The sequence below is a fragment of the Rhododendron vialii genome, chromosome 11a (assembly GCF_030253575.1).
Source record: "Rhododendron vialii isolate Sample 1 chromosome 11a, ASM3025357v1".
Taxonomy (NCBI): domain Eukaryota; kingdom Viridiplantae; phylum Streptophyta; class Magnoliopsida; order Ericales; family Ericaceae; genus Rhododendron; species Rhododendron vialii.
Genome location: NC_080567.1, coordinates 38,313,233 through 38,331,495, shown reverse-complemented (window position 1 = coordinate 38,331,495; position 18,263 = coordinate 38,313,233). Strand labels below are relative to the sequence as shown.

Genomic DNA, 18,263 nt, shown 5'->3' with positions numbered 1-18,263 from the left:
AAAAAAATAGCCTTTGTAGTTTTTTCTCTCTTTTTTTTTTTGAATTATTCATTCGTCTCGACGAAATAAATTAGAAAATTAAAAAATATGAACCAAAGTTGACTGTTTTAGATTATTTTTGTTTGTAGTAAACTTTTTCGAGGTATTAATAAAAAAAATTATATTTTATGTTTTTCGTCGAGACGAATCAATAATCCACACAAGCTATCCACCACCAAGAGAACCGCTGAAAAGTCCCTTGAATCCTCTCTGTTTGTTTTTTTTTTTTTTTTATTTCTTTTTATTTTTATTTTTTTGACAAGTCTTATTTCTTATTTCTAAGTCTTTGCTTTACCCCTGATTCAAAAAAAAAAAAGTCTTTGCTTTACCCTAACTTCCTTATTCTAATACCTTTTGTCGTTTTCCACCTTAAATCTAAAGAAGATTCCCATGTTTCCTTCATTAGTTTTGTCAAATATACTTTTGATTGCCAAATAAAATCTTCTCTCATTACCAAAAAAATAAAACAAAATCTTCTCTCTCCATTGTAAGGAATAAGGATAATGTATCTGGAAATGAATACCCGGCCTGTAAAATAATCTTAGAATCGTTACTGCCCGCAACCAGTTGTTGACCATCCATTACATTTAATTTCATACCAAGAGGATCGATGCAGTATCATTATTCCCATATGAATGAATTCACTCTCTGTTTACAGTACCCAAAATGATGATATGCATGTCAATCATATGATGCCGCGTGGTGTTTGAAGATTTGCCCATCTTGAGTCTCAAAATGAAGACTTTGGAGGTGACTTTGAACACTTTCCGGTACTTGTGTAATCAGTATCCAAACAATCACATCTCAGAATTATGTGGTCAAATCATGAAAAATTGGGTCATGACATATATCTTGTCTTCTCTTCTTCTGGCAAAGTTAATATTCTAGCTTTGTTCTTCTATTTAAAAGGGAAAAAAAAAATGTTGATTACGTTAATTTGGTGATGCCAAATTATTTTCGAGGAGAAGAACCTCATTATTAACGGTCATTGAAGCCCGTTTGTTAGCCCGGACAAATGTTGAGTGATTAAAATAAGAAAGGTGGATAAGATGATGATATGGTAGAAGATAGAGGAGATTAATTCGGTACTTAGTAGTTGGCTTGGATAAAATTTGGTGGATAGTGAAAAATGATACTAATAAGTACGTTGCTTGCCATTCAAAGTTCCTTTTACTATCTACACTTTTTAGGGGTGGGGAGGGATAATTGGGTAATCAGAGAAGGGCGACCAAAAAAAAAAGGACAATTTTGGAGGTGCCCATAAATAATCTTACTGCAGATGGACTATTAATTTAGTCGATAAGATTAAATAGTCCGGATGTGTGCGTTGACCAAAGTAACACCGACTATTAGAACAAATAGTCTAATGAACCAAATAGTCCAACTAACAAACAAGCTATTATATTAATTCCTCAAATTTTAGGTCGAAATACTACATCACAAGAGAATGCCATTGCAAGAAAAAGAGTGAGCACGCGACTTATTCGTATCAATAATAATGCACGTTTAATTGAACCAACAATCATCGATCTCAATAGTGGATGACAATAACGTGAAATTCAATAACTGCATTAAGGGTGGCCGTATTGAATGAATACGTTTGCGCGGTGGCAATTCCTCGTGCTAGCCGGAAAACACCAGAGCCTCCGACAATGGGCAATTCACGATACTTTTGTAGTTGCGAGTCTCGGGATAAAACGCTGAGAGTGCTACCGTTATACTCCCCACTCGTGAAGACAAAGCTCCAGCTTATTAGGAAATCAACTTCGGGTAGCGCAGCCCCTAAATAAATCCCCTGGGCTCGGCCTAGTATCGTGGAGTTGAGCCCGGGCCCAATTGTCAATGGGTCATCAAGCACGTTAATTTGCCCAAATTGGTTGGGTAACTTAGGGTTGGGCTGGGCCACTATAACGGAAGTTATGCCGGTACCATTCACAGTGTCGTGCAAATAGAAGTGAAACTTTGTTACCTTTTCTTTCATTTGGCCCAGCTCTTCGAACCATTTTTCCACAGCTTGAGGTGATTCATCGATGCCATGAACCATCGGCATGGCTATCATGATGACCATTGAGCAAAGCACTAGAATTGTACCAACTGCTCCCATCTCTCCCTCTCTCTCTCTCTCTTAGTTGTCTCTCTAAGTTGTGTCTTTAATAGAGAGGTTTTTGCAGCTGCATAGTGGTTGCATTAGTTGACCTAATGATATTAAGTATTAACGTTGTAACAAGGAAGTTAATCAATAAGTACTTAAATGAGGAGTTGGAACTAAATCCAAAGGGGTTGGTCAAGGCCTTAGACTTACGAGCGTACTCTCTCTCAAAGTATCAGGGTTCGAAGCATTTGCTCCAGTTTCAAATGGGCCCCCACTAGTGAACAGTGGATTTATGATCCCTCAAAATTTGTCAAGATATACATGAATTGGTCCGAACACTTGATTTTAAAAAAGAAATGATATGTAGGAACTAGTTTGATTTTATTGTAGTGTGGCAATTCTAGGGTATCGATATGTATTATCCCATGTGCACAAGTCGTTTAATAAAAGTAAATTTCATTTGTAACCCAACAACTGCGCCTACCTAACCTTATTTTGTTTTGGCCTCTAATCTGTAATATCTAGCTTTCTAGGGGGTTAACAACTATTTGTTGATTTTGTCCATTGAAGTGTCCCCATTGCTTTTGACTTAGGTTAATTAGGCTCCAACAATTCTATATTTTACTCATATTCTCAGAATTGGGGCTTTTTGGTTGCCAATTTTTGTACATTTTAATAGGAACTCTTTGACATGCAGGTACCTCATGGGCTTGTACAGTCAAGTTAGCTCGACATGTACGTTCAACTTGTTACTGAATTTATTTGAGATGGACTCGTTGCCTAAATGCACAGTTTGAAATGCGTTGGGCGTTTTAGTTTAGTGAAAAGTACAACTCAACTAAAGATGGACAATGTAGGTTAGAGGTTCGCTATGAGGTGCTTACGTGTGAGTATTCGAGAGGTGCGATTGGTCGATGGTTAGCAAAAGGGAAAGGAGAAGAAATCTCGTGGGGTGAGGGAAGGAGCGAGAGGTACAGAAGAGACAAAGGCAGCGCGTTCCTTATTGCCTTCCGCGGGATTGAGTGCGTGAGGTCACCTTCTCTCTCGAGGAAGAATGTTATCCTTCCTCAAATTCAGTACTCACACTCTCTTTCTAGGAAAAGTCAGCTCTCTCTAATCAATGAGAATGTCAGGGTTATTTATAGGGCACTTGGGCTTAGGTCAGGCCCATGACGGCGCTCCTATGAAACCCCAAGAAGTGTCCCTCCTATACCTCTAGGTCTTGGGGAAACGCGTCCTCCAGCGGACTCTTTTCCACGGGAGAGCCCGAATCCCCGCGACGCAACCTCCATCCCAAGCTACCAGGCCACAAGAGACTCTCCTATTCCCGTTGGAGTACGGTTGCGACTCGCGGCGATTGTGAGCTCTCCGCGGAGTCCATTCCGGACCCTGCTTCTAGGCCTGGATGGGACTCCAGAAACTCTTCGATGTAGTTTCCTTGTGATTGTGGGCATTCGACAACTCGCGGGACCTTACCACAATCTCCCGTTGCTGAGGCCACTTCGAGGGTATATAAGGTTTTCCCGCAGTATCAGCGGCAGTTCCACGGTGCCTTCCCTTTCCGCGGGGCATCCTTTTGTTCTTTCTCTTTGTACACGTGTTCTTTTCCCATTGGACGGTCAACTATTCTTCCTTAAATCAAGCTTTGAGCTAGGATTCCCTTCCACGCGGGTCCCACTGCCACGTGCCTGTTTGTAATCAGGAGGTCAAATAGTCTCCATTGGTCGTAGGTGAATAATTTTGACTGCCCCTACGGACAATACAGCAGTTGCTGATGTAGATGGCATAGGACTGACTACCTTTGTTTCTGTTGCTGATGCTGTTTTATCTAAGCTTGGCAGTTTCAATGTCATGCTCTGTTCTGAAGATACGTTATGGGTTTCTGCTTTGGTACTTCTGTCGATGTGACGATGGATTGCTGTCTTTTCTTGATCTTTGGATGCTATCGATTATAGGTTGATTGGAATGTTCGCGGCACAGAATCGGCCATGTTATAAACCTTCAAATTGTGGAGATAATTGTTATTATATATGCTGCTGATGGTATTGTGTCTTTCTTGCTCTTGGAATTATGCTGGTGCTTCATGATTGGATTACTGGTTAACCCCACGTCTTCGATGCTGAGGGTTCTATAGTTACTCGGACTCCTATGATGTTTCTAAGTTGGTATCTTAATCACCTTGAAGATTTCGATGCAAGCTGTTTTGGGAATGTGACACTGCTACATGTCTGGTTTTATTGGTTAGGCAGTTAGATGATTCCACTTTCTCTTTGTGTGGCTCCATTCAATCTCTTGTTGGATGTATTTTTTCCTTTTCCTTTTTCCTTCTCTTTTGGCCTTCTCTATGCTTCAAGATTTATCTTGTAACTAGAGTTTGGTCGTCTCGATGTTCCCTTTGTCGAGTTTTAATAAAAAAAAAATTGCCTGAAAATATGACAGAAAAATTAAAAAAGATCAATAAAAAAACAAGAGACCAGCACGACAAGTAAACGCCAACGGGAAGCCAATTCCAACCCTCACATAACAAAGAAAAAAATAGACTAGCTACTTTGGACATCCAATTTTCGAACTTAAAAATAATGCACTTAACGAAACATTTTTATTATGCAATACGGATCTTATTTGATAAATCTCGATGAGATCTTTTGAATGGTACCAAAAAATCGTTTTGGGGAGTGCATTATTTTTAAGTTTCAAAATTGCATGTAATTTCGTAGGTAACTAACTTCATGAGATGGAGGGAGTAGGACTGTAGGAGTTTGGTTAGCGGCGAGAATTAGTTTATAGTTAATGTGGTTTAGAGTCAAGGGTGGTGAAATGTGGTTAATGTAATTGCTGTTAGGTAGGAAAGGGCATGGGTTTTAAAGAAAAGTGACTTAGGCGAATTAAGAGATGCCATGTGTCATTGGTTGGAGGAATTTTTCCTACTAGGGCAGGAGGAAAGCCGAGTTCAAAAAATTTAATGGAAACTAGGCCTGATTAATCAAATTTGTGGTCCAACTACATCACAAGAGAAATGTTGCGCCGCATTAGGAACTACACAACTTGCTAGTACCATTTCTCTCTAGAAAAAAAGAGAGACCACACGTTTTGCTAGTTCCAATACTTATTCGTGATTAATGAACCAACAATCGTTTCAATAGTGAATAACAATAACATGATACTCTACAACAGCATTAAGGGAGGTGATATCGAATGAATACGTCTGTGCGGTGGCAATCCCTCGTGCTAGCCGGAAAATGCCTGACCCTCCAACAATGGCCAGTTCACGATACGTACCCAATATCGGGTTTCGACCGAAAACGCTAAGAGTGCTGCCGTTGTACTTCCCACTCGTGAAGACAAAGTTCCAGCTTATTAGTAGATCAGTTTCCTGTTGCTCAGCCCCTAAATAAATCCCCTCGGCTCGGCCTAGTATCGTGGAGTTGAGCTCGGGCCCAATTGTCAATGAATCATCGAGCACGTTAATTTGCCCGAATTGGTTGGGTAACTTAGGGCTGGGTTCGGCCACTGTAACTGAAGTTATGTTGTTGCCGCTCACTGTGTCGTGCAAGTAGAAGCGAATCTTTGTTAGCTTTTCTTTCATTCGTCCCAGCTCTTCGAACCATTTGTCCACCGCTTCAGGTGATTCATCCACGCCATGAGCCATCGGCATGGCTATCATGACCATTGAGCAAAGCACTAGAATTGTAGCCACTGCTCCCATCTCTCTCTCTCTCTCTCTCTCTCTCTCTCTCTCTCTCTCTCTCTCTCTCTCTAATTAATTGTCTCTTTAAGGGGCATGGAGAGGTTCATACAGCTGGATAGTTTATCAGTTGACCTACTACTGAGTATAACGTTTTAACAAGTAAGACAAGAAGTCACGATAGGAACTAGTCTGTCTTTGTCGTGGTATGGCAACTTGATGGAATCTATAAACGTACTTATCCCATCCACATGTGCACAAATTATATAATAATATCCAATTTGAGGAGTAAAGCAAACAACTACGCGTACCTAGCATCAGCGGCGACGCAATATGCAGAGATGTGGCGTTGCCCCTGCCTGCCTAGCGTTGTGTTTTTCAGTCTAAGTTGTAGATATATCTTGCTCAAAGAACCGGGTACCGTTGCACTTAAAAAAACTTGTACATATATTAGTTTTTCTCAGGGGTTGATTGTGAATTAATTAACTGGACAAGGTCAAGGCAGTTGGGGTGTTACTACTTATATAGTATTAGCCTATTGATCGAAGATTATGATCATCAGTACTTGTTTGTCAATGGTTTTCTCTCAGGGAGGTTGTTGGTACTGTGCAATCAGAACCTTATATAATTAAGTTGGAAAAATATACTATATGCTTCCTAATTCCTATAGAAGCTAGTAGATCGATTGCGTGCGGAGATCGAATTAGAAGGAAAGCAAGGCCTCAACTATATATCAAATAACTTAACGAAATTGCGTGTGTGTTTGTGATCATGTCAATGCCAGCTTGGCTATAACCATGTGGAGTGCCTTTCATTGAATTTTGTATTGCTTCTAATGCAATGACAAGTTTAAGGTGAAGTTCGATATTAAGGTGCACACGGTGGAAAATTTTAAAGGTTATCTCGATAGAATGAGGAAGGTAAAAGTATAATTTTTTATGAGGAGTGCTGCGGTCCAATTATCTATTGGATGGCCTTTTGTTTGTTTTTCTGTTTTTGTCTCCTTTTCTCGTTAAGCATCTGTGCTTAGTGAGTTTAGTGCCGGCCCCGACATTTGGGTTGCCCAAGCCTGACCTTCTACTTGGTTGCCCACTAGTGGTTAAGTATAAAAAAAAAAAAAATACAAGCAGAAAAAAAAAAAAAAAGAACAAAAGAACAAAACAAGATTATATTGTCCATTTAGCTTGAATTATATCACCCGGGTATAGTGCTTTATAATTAACATGATTCTATTCAAAGAAAATAACTTCTTATTGCATTTTTTGAAGCAGATTCTTCAATTATTAGATCATCATACTTTAACTTATCCAAGTACTTATTTTCAATTGATATCATAGTCAATCCACTTAATCTCTCTTGTGACATGATAGTTTGAAGATAAGTTTTTATCAATTCAACTTCGAAAAACTCCTCTCAGCCGAAGCAACTATGATCCGAATAGTCAATAAAATCCGATAAGCAACCCAAACCATTTGGAAACCGACATCTTTCCAATAAGACCTTATAAAATCAAGGATGTCAATTGATTTTATTACTTCTCTCAGCAATATTGTTTTCAAATGTTTAAGTTCTTAGAATAACTCCTTCCCGTGAATATCAACATGTTGATTGTCTTCCAAGAAGCTTTATAGTTTAGTGCAATGCTCCTTGCTCTTCAGCAACACTCTTAAATTTCACGTTAAACAAATATTCAATGATTGCTTCATAAAGTTCAAATTGCTCAAACCGGTCCTTAAGTGATGCAAGAGCTTGATCTATGATGCGGAGGAAATAAAAAAATTTTAAACGAACTTTCGGTGATAGACTTTTATTGGCATCATCTCCCACATCCTCATCAAATTGCTTCTTTCTTTGAACAACTCTTTTTTTGCAAATTCCGGTTCAAAACAAAGTGTGCGTGTATGAAATGAATCAAATTTCATACTTATTTTTTCTTATGAATTTATTATGCTCCACTTTAGTCCACTACCACCAACTATACTAATTTATTATGCTCCACTAACCAAATAAAAAAAATAAGAAGTTCACTTACCGAGTAAGAGAAACAAAAAGTTTGGTCTTGAAAGACTAGAAACTAGAGAGAGAACATTGGGCTTGAATCTGCTCTTGAGTCTTGATCAAAACAAAGAAAACAGCTTCGCACAATCCTGCGTTGGCATTCATCATTGTTCTTAACTGCTTGACAAAAAAAAAATTGTATGTATACAAAAAAAATTAGAAATCCAACAAAAAATATATTTAGGGGCATCATTCAAAAAATTTTGTACAGATTTTTAAAAAAAAGTAAATATGTATGGTTTCCGCCCACTTTAAAAAATTATGATACTTAAGCAAATTAGGAGGGCAAAGAGAGGTTTTCTATACTTGGAATAACAGATAAAAAAAAATTACGAGGGCAAATTATTAAGAGAGAAAATTAGGAAGGCTATCAGATAAGAAGAAAAAAAGAAAAGGAACGCTATAGTCAAAACGAGAAGGGACGGGATTGTGCGAAATCCTTACTTTTTTTTTTGGTTGCCCCTGCCGAGGGGTTGCCCGAGCCGGCCGGCTTGCGGGGCTTACCCCCTGGCCGGCCCTGAGTGAGTTCCCCACTCGATGTACCCCTTTCGAGTTAATAAATCTTCGTTTTGCCGAGAAAAAAAATGACCAGTTTAATTTTCTCCTTTTTATTTGCGGAACATATATATAACGCAATGGAGAATGAAGAAGAAGACTCTTCTGAATTACTCTACCAAATTATCTAAAAGCGAGACACACTACTCTTTTACACCATTTTTTAATACGAACTTCATAATAGTACTTTATGTCCATATAATATATCATGTGAAACAGATAATAAAAAAAAAAAAAAACGAACATTATCAGTAGAGTCTATGTACCTAGCTAGCTACTCACCCAGTTGGTTGGGTCCGAGAACATAGTGTTTGTTTTTTTTATCGGCAACAATGATTTTTATAAAAACTTGACAAAAAATACATCAAAGGAAGAGGCTAAATGCAAGCGACAAAGAAAATTTGAGGCAATTAAGCATGAAGCAAATTACAAAAGAAAGGGAAACATACACCTACTTTCAACGAAAAATTGAAAAACAAGAGGAGACAAATTAAAAGGCTCCCGCTCCACCGCAAGTGATATCTTAGTTTCCAAATGAGAGCATTCGAAACGTCTTGTTAATTTGTTTTGGGGTTTCAAAACTCCTGAGCATGGTCTCTAATAAATTTTCTCTATTTATTTATCTCCACTCATTACTTTAAAAAAATTTCTCTCAAAATCCAAACCGAACAAGGCCGGCTGATCATAGCAATTCCTTGACAGCACCAATAGCCAAAGAACCATCTCTCAATATCCGTTCTTCTTTTTTTTTTTTGAACGGCGAAGAAGTTTTCATTAATCAGAAAGATGCAAAGATGAAAACGAAATGAAATGCATTGAGAGAGGTTCGAAGAGAGCAAACTCTTCTTCTACTGCTGCTCACAAAAACATAACCTACCTCCAAGCTGGCCCCTCGAATTTTTTTAAAAAAACACAAGACAACAAAAGAAAATAAACAACGACAATGTTGAGCTAGGCTAATTAGGCTCCAATAATTCCATATAAGTGTCTACATTAATTGCTTTCTTTCTTGTCCAATATCTAAGTGTCTACATTGATTTCTGAGTTAGGGTAATTAGGCTCCAATAATTCCATATCTTCTTACTCCAGTTCTCAGAATTGGGGCTTTTTCGTTCTCAATTTATGCTATTTTTATTAGGAGCTCGATCTTTTGACATGCAGGTTCCTCATAGACTTGTTCAGTCAAGTTAGCTCAAGTTCAATTTGTCACGAAATTAAGTTGAGATGGGCTCGTTACCTAAATGAACAGTTGGAAACATTTTTATCGATAATTGCTTATTACTATATGATTGCTCAAGTCAATATTGTATATACAATGTAATCTTACAATTAGAATTGCCTGATTCAGGTTTGACTTGAGCTTCGTTGACTATTCGGGAGTTCGATCTGTGAGTCGTGTGTGCAAGCGTGCGTGTGTTTTTTTTTTCTGTCCTTAGCATTTCTGTTGTCCTGTGTTTTTTCACTTCTCTCTCTTTTATATTTATTTTGTGATTGCCACCTTCTCTCTGTTTGTTTTCCTTATTTCTTACTACTTCTGAGTCGCTTTATACCTAACGGCCCATTTGCTAATGGAATATAGAGGGCAAATGTACTATCATTCCGGATAGGATATTCGAACTACGTACTTATATCCGGTATATATTTACCACCCGAATATAGTTGATGGATATAATATCCCTCAGATTTTATATCCACCTGGGGTTGGCTATAATCATAGCACCACCTCTCCCCCGCCAAATAAAATCTTATCCGTAAGCTAGCCATCAGTGCTTTTTATATTGTACATGAATTCATTGTCCCTAAAAATTGCCCTTCACAACTCAATACATGCGCACTCTCAACACCATGATATGGAATAAATCTCAAAATATACTTCAACCTTGTAAACATAACTATACAAAAGCAGATCATTCCATAGAGTCTTTGCTTTACCTAACTTCCGTATTCCAGTATGTTTTCCCACTAGGGCTCTGTTTGGAATTGAAGGAAAAGAAAAAAAAATTAAAAAAAAAACATTCCTTCTATTGTTTGGTTGGAAGAGAGAGAGAGAAGAAAATAAAAAATTCAAGGTTAGTGAATAGTAAATTCTCCCTTCCATTTTCCACTCATTTTCTTTTCTTTTCCTTAGGTTCTAAACAGTAAATTAAATTTAAATTGATCATTCCCAGGTTTCTTCATTAATTTCTTTTTTGTTGAACAACAAAAAAAAAAAATACGGAGTATTAATATTTGGATAAGTAATAGAAAGATTAAAGGAACCCAGGGTGAGACGGCATCACTACGACAAGAGAGCACAAGCTAGACGACAATCACATGCCACGCAAACTAGACTTTTGTTTCATTTATTATTTGTGTCGGTTGCAATTCATAAGAGATTTCAATCGCTAAAAAAATCTTTTCTATAAGCTAGCTAGCTAGCTTTCATTGTAAGATTAGTTAATTGTACATGAAGTATTTAATTATAAATGAATACCATGTAAAATAATTTTAGACTCTGTATTGCCCGCAACAAGCTCGTCATTGATCCACCTAGATCCCTATACAATTTCACACCAAGAGCATGCATCACTACTACCGTGCCATCGGTGCTTTAATATTATGGCTCTGTTCAGATGTGAAGGATATTGTGCAAGAAAGTTGATCCTAGAAAAAAGTGAATTAGTGAAGTAAAGGAAAAAATAAATCTATTTTTCTGTGAGTGTTTATTTGATAAGGGAATTCTGTAGGAAAACTGAATTTTAGTTTTTCATTTGTTAGGGGGGAAAAAAAAACTTACAAGAAACTTCTTTTATCTTGATGCAATGGCTATTTTTGAGTAAAAGTAATTTTGGGAGCTAAATATTTTGCCACCATATTTTTAGAAAATTAAAACATATGAATTGCTACCTCTAAATCGTCATGCAACTCTAAAATCAACCATTGAAAATGTGGAAAATATAGAGTATTGTGATCAATTACCAGGTGATACTACCGGAGCTTTAAAAATAAATAGATAAGGGAAAATGAAACCGATGTTAACAAAACTAAGCATGATAACAATATTTTAAAAAAATATATAGTACTTACAAAAAAAAAAATTCAACATATTGACTATACTTACATTTGCAGCATATAGAAAAAATGAAGATTTGTGCGGAATATAGAAAATAAAAATTTGAGAATGGCGGAAGCTAGGAGAGAACTTTTCCGCAGAGAAAATTTCATATCTTTTGCAGAATCTATTTTAAGGGAATATTCTGCTGGAAAAATCAATTTCTGGATCCCATCTTGTTCATGGTAACTGAACATAATCATACAAAAAAAAAACTGCATAGAAACAGTGGGACATGGGTACTGATAAAAATTCCATTCTTGTACCTACTACTTTGGAAGTTGGAGAAAAATGCCCTTTTCTGGTCAGGCGAAAGCAATACGCATGGGATGGGATGAAATAATTAGCCAATTTGGCAGCTTTTTGATGCAGTCCCACAAAATGCATTGTGGGACAGAGAAATAATGACCTGCAACATACAATGAGATGCCCCGGCCCCCGGCTTCAGAATTAAGCAATACAACGCATGGGTGGGAAACAAAAATGCTATTAACACAACATCTTCCACACAATAATTCACACAATCGCTGACATCATCATGATCTCGTTACAAAACGACGTCGTTTTGTAAAAAAAAAAACAAAACAAAACAAAAACCAATCCAGCTTTAGTCGCTTCCCTTTTCTTTGTCACCATCAAAACAGAGACAAGAGGAGCGAGAGAGGGGCCCCACCACCACCGGTGACACCACAACCCAACACCGCGATCCCCCATCTCCGGTGAACGCTACCGCCTCCGGCCACCCTGACGCTGTTACATCCTCCACGTCTGTCTCTCAAAGGTCTCTCTCGTCTGTCTCTCGAAGGTCTCTCTCTCTCTCTCTCTCTCCTTGTTTCAGATCCATAGATTACCTCCACTATTTACTCCTCATCCTCATCAATTAAAGGGTTTCAATTTGAGAAACCCTAACCTGATGTGCTGGAAAAAAAAGAAAAAGAAAAAGAAAAACCTAATTCGAAAAAAAATTGAGAAACCCCTAATTCGAATGAAGAACATATTTAGGTCTGACCTGACTTTTTTTTTTTTTTGATCAGCAGTCTGACCTGATTTCAATAGTCAAAAGAAACACGAGTTCGATTTTCCCTCAAGCGATACACTATTATGCTTGTTTCTCGATGCTGGTGGACTTCCATTAACGTTTTGATCTTTTGGTCTTGATCTGTTGGAACGAATACTACTTGTGTTGTCGCCGTTGGAGTTCAGTGCATAGTTCCCCGCGACCTGGGTTTTTTTTTTTTACAAAACGACGTCGTTTTGTATCGAGGTCACGCTGACGTCAACAGTTATGTGATTGGTTGTGTTGGAGATGTTGTGTTAATAGCATTTTTGGGGAGGAAATTACCCAATTTGGCAGCTTTTCGGTACATTCACAAAACAGTGCTACCATCGCCGTACATTTTCCCGCCGCACGTCATGTGAGGCTAATTTCGGGCTTAAAAAAATATCTATAACTGTCATAGTTTCGTCCCTACAAATTCAGAAAACATACTTAGCAATATTCGTTAAAATTGATTTTTTACAGAACTTCATAAATAATTATTTTAAAATTTATGAATACTTTTTTATTTTTTTGGGCCCACTCCACATCGTTCGGTGGCCATACGGTGGAAAAAAAGTGCGGTCGCCATTACTTTTTGGATAATTTCAAGATATATTTCATGTGTACTTAAAATTATTGATATGAAAAAAAAAAAAACTCTGGACGAAAATAGTGCAAAAATCACTGTCCTATATGCCGATCTCTATGAAAGTAGATCTTGCGTTATGGTTAGGGAATTCGCCCTGACGGATGTCATAAGTTTTGGACATCTTAAGACCTAGAACTACGACTTTGTAGCCTTTTTGAACTCTCTTTGCATGCCGTGTACGTATCTGGCTTGATGATGTTTCTGGTCGTCTAATTTATGCTAGAATTAAGGATATGATTTAGTCAATATTTGATTTGGTCAATATCCTTAATTGTGTAATCTTATTTTATGCCATAAGTGTAGAATATTTCCATGTAATCTTGTATTCTTTCCTTGTTAATGTTTGTACTATATATATTGTACAACTACGATGAATGGAATTATCAGAAAATTACTCCACAATTGTGTTTATTTTCATGGTATCAGAGCCACCTTCAATCTCCTTTTCTTAAACTCTAGGAATTGAAGTAGGTCCTGTATTCACAATTGTTGGTGTTTCTGTTCATATCATTCCGCTGCAAAATTTTCTTCTAGTGCCGTCATGGCTGAAGTAAGTGGTGCTAAATCACCAAAGAAGAACGAATCTTCGACTATTGTGTCTGGTCTCCATATGCAATGAAACAACTTGGAGATTTAAAATACTTTCTCGGAATCGAGGTAGCCCGCTCAAAGAATGGTATTTTCTTGTCTCAACGAAAATACGTTCTTGACTTGTTAACTGAAACAGGTATGCTTGGATGTAAGCATGCAAATACCCCTATTGAACAAAATCACAAGTTGTTTAATTGTTTACATGCAACTTCTACTGATAAAGCAAGATACCAGAGACTTGTGGGAAAATTAATTTACTTGTCCCATACTAGGCCAGATATTGCTTATTCAGTATGCGTAGTAAGCCAGTTTATGCATGATCCTCGTAAACCTCACATGGATGCTGTGGAACGCATATTGCGATATTTAAAGTCTGCTCCGGGTAAAGGGTTATTGTTCAGCAAGAATAATCACTTGAAGGTAGAAGGTTACACTGATGCAGATTGGGCTGGTTCATCTGACGACAAAAAATCTACATCAGGATACTTTACTTTTGTAGGGGGCAACCTTGTGACTTGGAGGAGTAAAAAAAAAACAGGTGGTAGCAAGGTCAAGTGCAGAAGCTGAATATAGAGGCATGGCTTTTGGAGTATGTGAGTTACTATGGTTGAGGAACTTGCTTAAGGATTTGGGTATTCACTCTCAGGAGACAATGAAGCTGTATTGTGACAACACTTCTGCTATAGAGATTGCTCATAATCCAGTCCAACACGATCGGACGAAGCATGTGGAAATTGATAGGCACTTCATTAAAGAAAAACTTGAAGCCGGAATCATTGCTTTCCCGTTTGTGAAGTCTGCAGACCAACTAGCCGATGTCCTTACCAAAGCTGTTGCCAGCAGTGTTTTTAGTCACTCTTTAGACAAGTTAGGCATGTGCGATATACATGCTCCAACTTGAGGGGGAGTGCTAGAATTAAGGATATGATTTAGTCAATATTTGATTTGGTCAATATCCTTAATTGTGTAATCTTATTTTATGCCATAAGTGTAGAATATTTCCATGTAATCTTGTATTCTTTCCTTGTTAATGTTTGTACTATATATATTGTACAACTACGATGAATGGAATTATCAAAAAATTACTCCACAATTGTGTTTATTTTCAATTTAATGCATCTATTTTTGTTTGACCAAAAAAACAAATTTATCTTGCGTTGTGGTTGTGGGGGGTTTCTCACTTTTGCTCTCGGTGGGGTTGTTAGCAGTCATTTACTAGTATTATTGTCGGAATTCATGCGCTGCCCTAGTGTTCTACTTGTGCCCACTGGATACTAGTAGGAATAGTATACTTTATAAGCACCATTCGATGACACCAGCCCACGCTATTTTGGTCAGTACCATGAAAACTTCCTAATGTGTACTTCGTGGACACTCCCCAATATATTGGGTCTACATGCACATGAGAAAATCTCAGGCAGATCAGACTCTCAACGAATGGTAGTATATATCCGAGCTAATGGTTAGCGATCTTTGAGCAGACTTGAACCGATTTGGTGGCCTTGCAACAAAGATTCTCGATGGGGCAGGAAAAATCAAAGGTGACTCTCGATATAGTAAGGATGCAGGCGGATGGAAAAAGCTAGCTCACTCTCGATGGAGTAAAGGTGATGGCTCTCTATCGATAGGGTAGGGGAGGTGAGGTCCGGGGTCAAATTGGTTGTTGGTAACACACGTGACTTACCACTCCGAAGGCTTTTAAGTAGATATGGGTTCTTGTAATGTGGCGCGGACTCCATGAATAATTCCCAACAGATTGGACCCACGCGCACAAGAGAAAATTTCGGGTGAATCATACTCCCAACAAACACTATCTTTTTCTGTTCTTTCGGTGGCGTAAAATGAAGTGTGTACAATTTTCATCTAGAAAACTTTAGAACAATTCATGCTGTGCGTTGCTCTTCATGAAGCTTTTCTTTATTTCTTTCTTTTTTTTAACGGCAAAAAAGGGATTATATATATTAATAATAAAAAAAGAACAGAAATTTGAAAACAACATAAGATAGTATCACTACGTGAGATTCTGTTGTGCGACGGCGGATGCATGGGTGTGAGGCCTCAGGGTGCACAGTTGTCTTTCCAAATTCCAATCTTTGTTTTACTGTAGGTACGTTTTAATATATGCAGAAGTCAGAAAATAGATTCACTTTGGACGACTTTAAAATGAATACCAATTTCCATTTTGAAGGGAAAAAAAAAATAAGAATTAACATTTGAAAAAATCTAAACCAGGCATTGATTTTTGGACTTGGAACTTGGTAGCATATATGACGTGAAAGTGTCCATGAAAGAAAATAGACTGCTCAGATTCACACTCAAGAATCCGAGCCATCCATTTTCTTTCACACTTTCATGTTTCTTTTTTCATGTACCATAACATTTCGGTTGATTTTTTTTTACACAACTTGCAATTGTGGAGTGGTTCCTTTACTAACAAAACTTTAGGGTGTGTTTCCAGTTAAAAGAAGTTTGTCTGTAGCTTAAAAACTTTTGACAGGTTATTTCTGTTAAATGGACTTTTAATTGATGTATGTGAGGAGAGAATAACCTGTCTCGAGAACTGTATAGTCTGTTTAGACAATAAGGAAAACCCAATCATATCGAGAAAACTTAGTCAGAAATTTACTAGAAATTAACATGGGTGTATAAACCACATTCATGCATGATTCTAGTTGTGGCCCGAACCAAACTTAATACACCTGGTCTTGAATTTACATTCTGAAAAAAGAAAAGAAAAAGGATAGTCTTGGATTTTGTTATTAATTAACTGGTCTGTTTTTTTTTCTCAAAAAAAAATTGGATATCTGAACTAATATTACTCTTTAAAAAATGAGAATGACTTCCCTTGAGTTTACTTGTTAATGCTCAAAACCCACCCAAGAGACCCCACACAAATAAGTACGACAAAAGGCACAAATTAATATTCTCACATGATCGAGTCATCTATATATAAATATTTTTTGGTCAATGAGAAATAAAAAAACAAACAAACAAACCACGTCCCAACAAAACAAGTACGAAAATATAACCAAGCCTCCCACAAGTGTTACTTCGCAAACGAAAAGAAAAGGCACACCATTTAAACAAAAACCCAAAGAAAACAAAAAGAGAAAAAATAATACAAAAAAAAAAAAGGAAAAAGAAAATGATTCAATCATCCCAAAGTCGAGCTTAATAATGGTGAACTATCACATTGTACTCGATGGTTGCATTCCCTCGGGGAGCATCAAAAAAGTAGGTTTTCAACAGAGCAACGCCACGAGCCATCCGGAAAACACCGGCCCCTCCGACGACAGGCATTTCTCGTTTGGGCTGCATGACTGGGTTGTAGCCTAGAACAGTAAGACTGCTACCATTGTAAGGCCCATTAGTGAAGACCAAGTTCATGGCCAAAGTGAGGCTAAATTTCTCCCTTGAGGTCGAGCCGTACAGGCCCTGGGCTCGACCGATCACCTTGGAAGCCTGTGATGGGCCCACAGTTAAGGGATTGTCCATTGCATAGAACAAACCGAAAAAGGTGGGTGATGCTGCGGTGGTGTTGGACTGGGCCACCACCGCTGTGGTCAAGCCCCTTAAGTCGTGGAAGTAGAAGTGAAGTTTGGTCACTTTTTGGTGTGTAACACTAGTAGTGTCGTCGAACTTATGGAACCATTCCTCCACTTCTTTGGGACCCTCGGCAATTGCCATTGCCATTGGGGAAAAAAGCACCAGCACAACTACTATGCCTATAGCTGCTAGCTTCTCCATCATTCAATGTGTGTGGTTTTGCAAACTTGGATACAATAAGGGCACACTATACAAGCTTTTATAGGCATGGAAAGCAGCAAATTTGAAATGAGTAACGCTATAGTGACTATACTTTAGTACGGATGGTCATGAATGCCATTTAAAGTAACGTTCATCTACATCATTTGACATGACGTCTCTAAAACTACTAACCATATTATTTGAATGGTTCTATATAACTAAGGTGTCCAGACTAGCTTATGTGCACCTTGACTAAGGCCCCGTTCTTTTGAACTTAACTTAAATCTAGAAATTTTGTCCTTATTTGAATTTTTTTCGCATTTATTAGTTTTGGGTCAAACTTTTGTGAGTTATTGATTCATCTCGACAAGAGGAATCAGAAAAGTAATTTTTGTTTACTTTTACCCAAGTATTTTGAGAAATAACCATTTTTTAGCCCAAAAAAATGACAATTTTTGCACTAAAAAGTGGTTATTTCTCAAAATACTTGGGTAAAAGTAAAAAATAAAAAATAAATAATAAATACTTTCCCGATTCCTCTCGTCGAGAGGAATCAATAACCCATAAAAAATTGGCACAAAACTAACAAATGCAAAAAAATTCAAATAAGGACAACTCCCAAATTTAAGTTAAGTTCAAGAGAACGGGGCCTAATCATGATGGGTCCTATTTGAATGGTTCTACATAACATACGATTGCAGATCAAAAAAAAATACA

General features: G+C 37.6%; 3 protein-coding genes across 3 annotated transcripts; all 3 read right to left on the bottom strand.

The window, feature by feature from the left end:
* Positions 1-1,424: 1,424 nt before the first annotated feature.
* On the bottom strand, positions 1,425-2,249 carry LOC131308054 (dirigent protein 22-like). Its single transcript, XM_058334863.1, has one exon. It carries the CDS (start codon positions 2,141-2,143, stop codon positions 1,571-1,573), a length of 573 nt encoding a protein of 190 aa, XP_058190846.1. The 5' UTR covers positions 2,144-2,249; the 3' UTR covers positions 1,425-1,570.
* Positions 2,250-5,219: 2,970 nt separating this feature from the next.
* Positions 5,220-5,931, bottom strand: LOC131308053 (dirigent protein 22-like). Its single transcript, XM_058334862.1, has one exon. It carries the CDS (start codon positions 5,835-5,837, stop codon positions 5,268-5,270), a length of 570 nt encoding a protein of 189 aa, XP_058190845.1. The 5' UTR covers positions 5,838-5,931; the 3' UTR covers positions 5,220-5,267.
* A 10,785-nt stretch (positions 5,932-16,716) lies between these two features.
* Positions 16,717-17,595, bottom strand: LOC131308052 (dirigent protein 22-like). Its single transcript, XM_058334861.1, has one exon. The coding sequence runs from the start codon at positions 17,547-17,549 to the stop codon at positions 16,971-16,973; it is 579 nt and encodes a 192-aa protein (XP_058190844.1). The 5' UTR covers positions 17,550-17,595; the 3' UTR covers positions 16,717-16,970.
* Between the last annotated feature and the right edge of the window lie 668 nt (positions 17,596-18,263).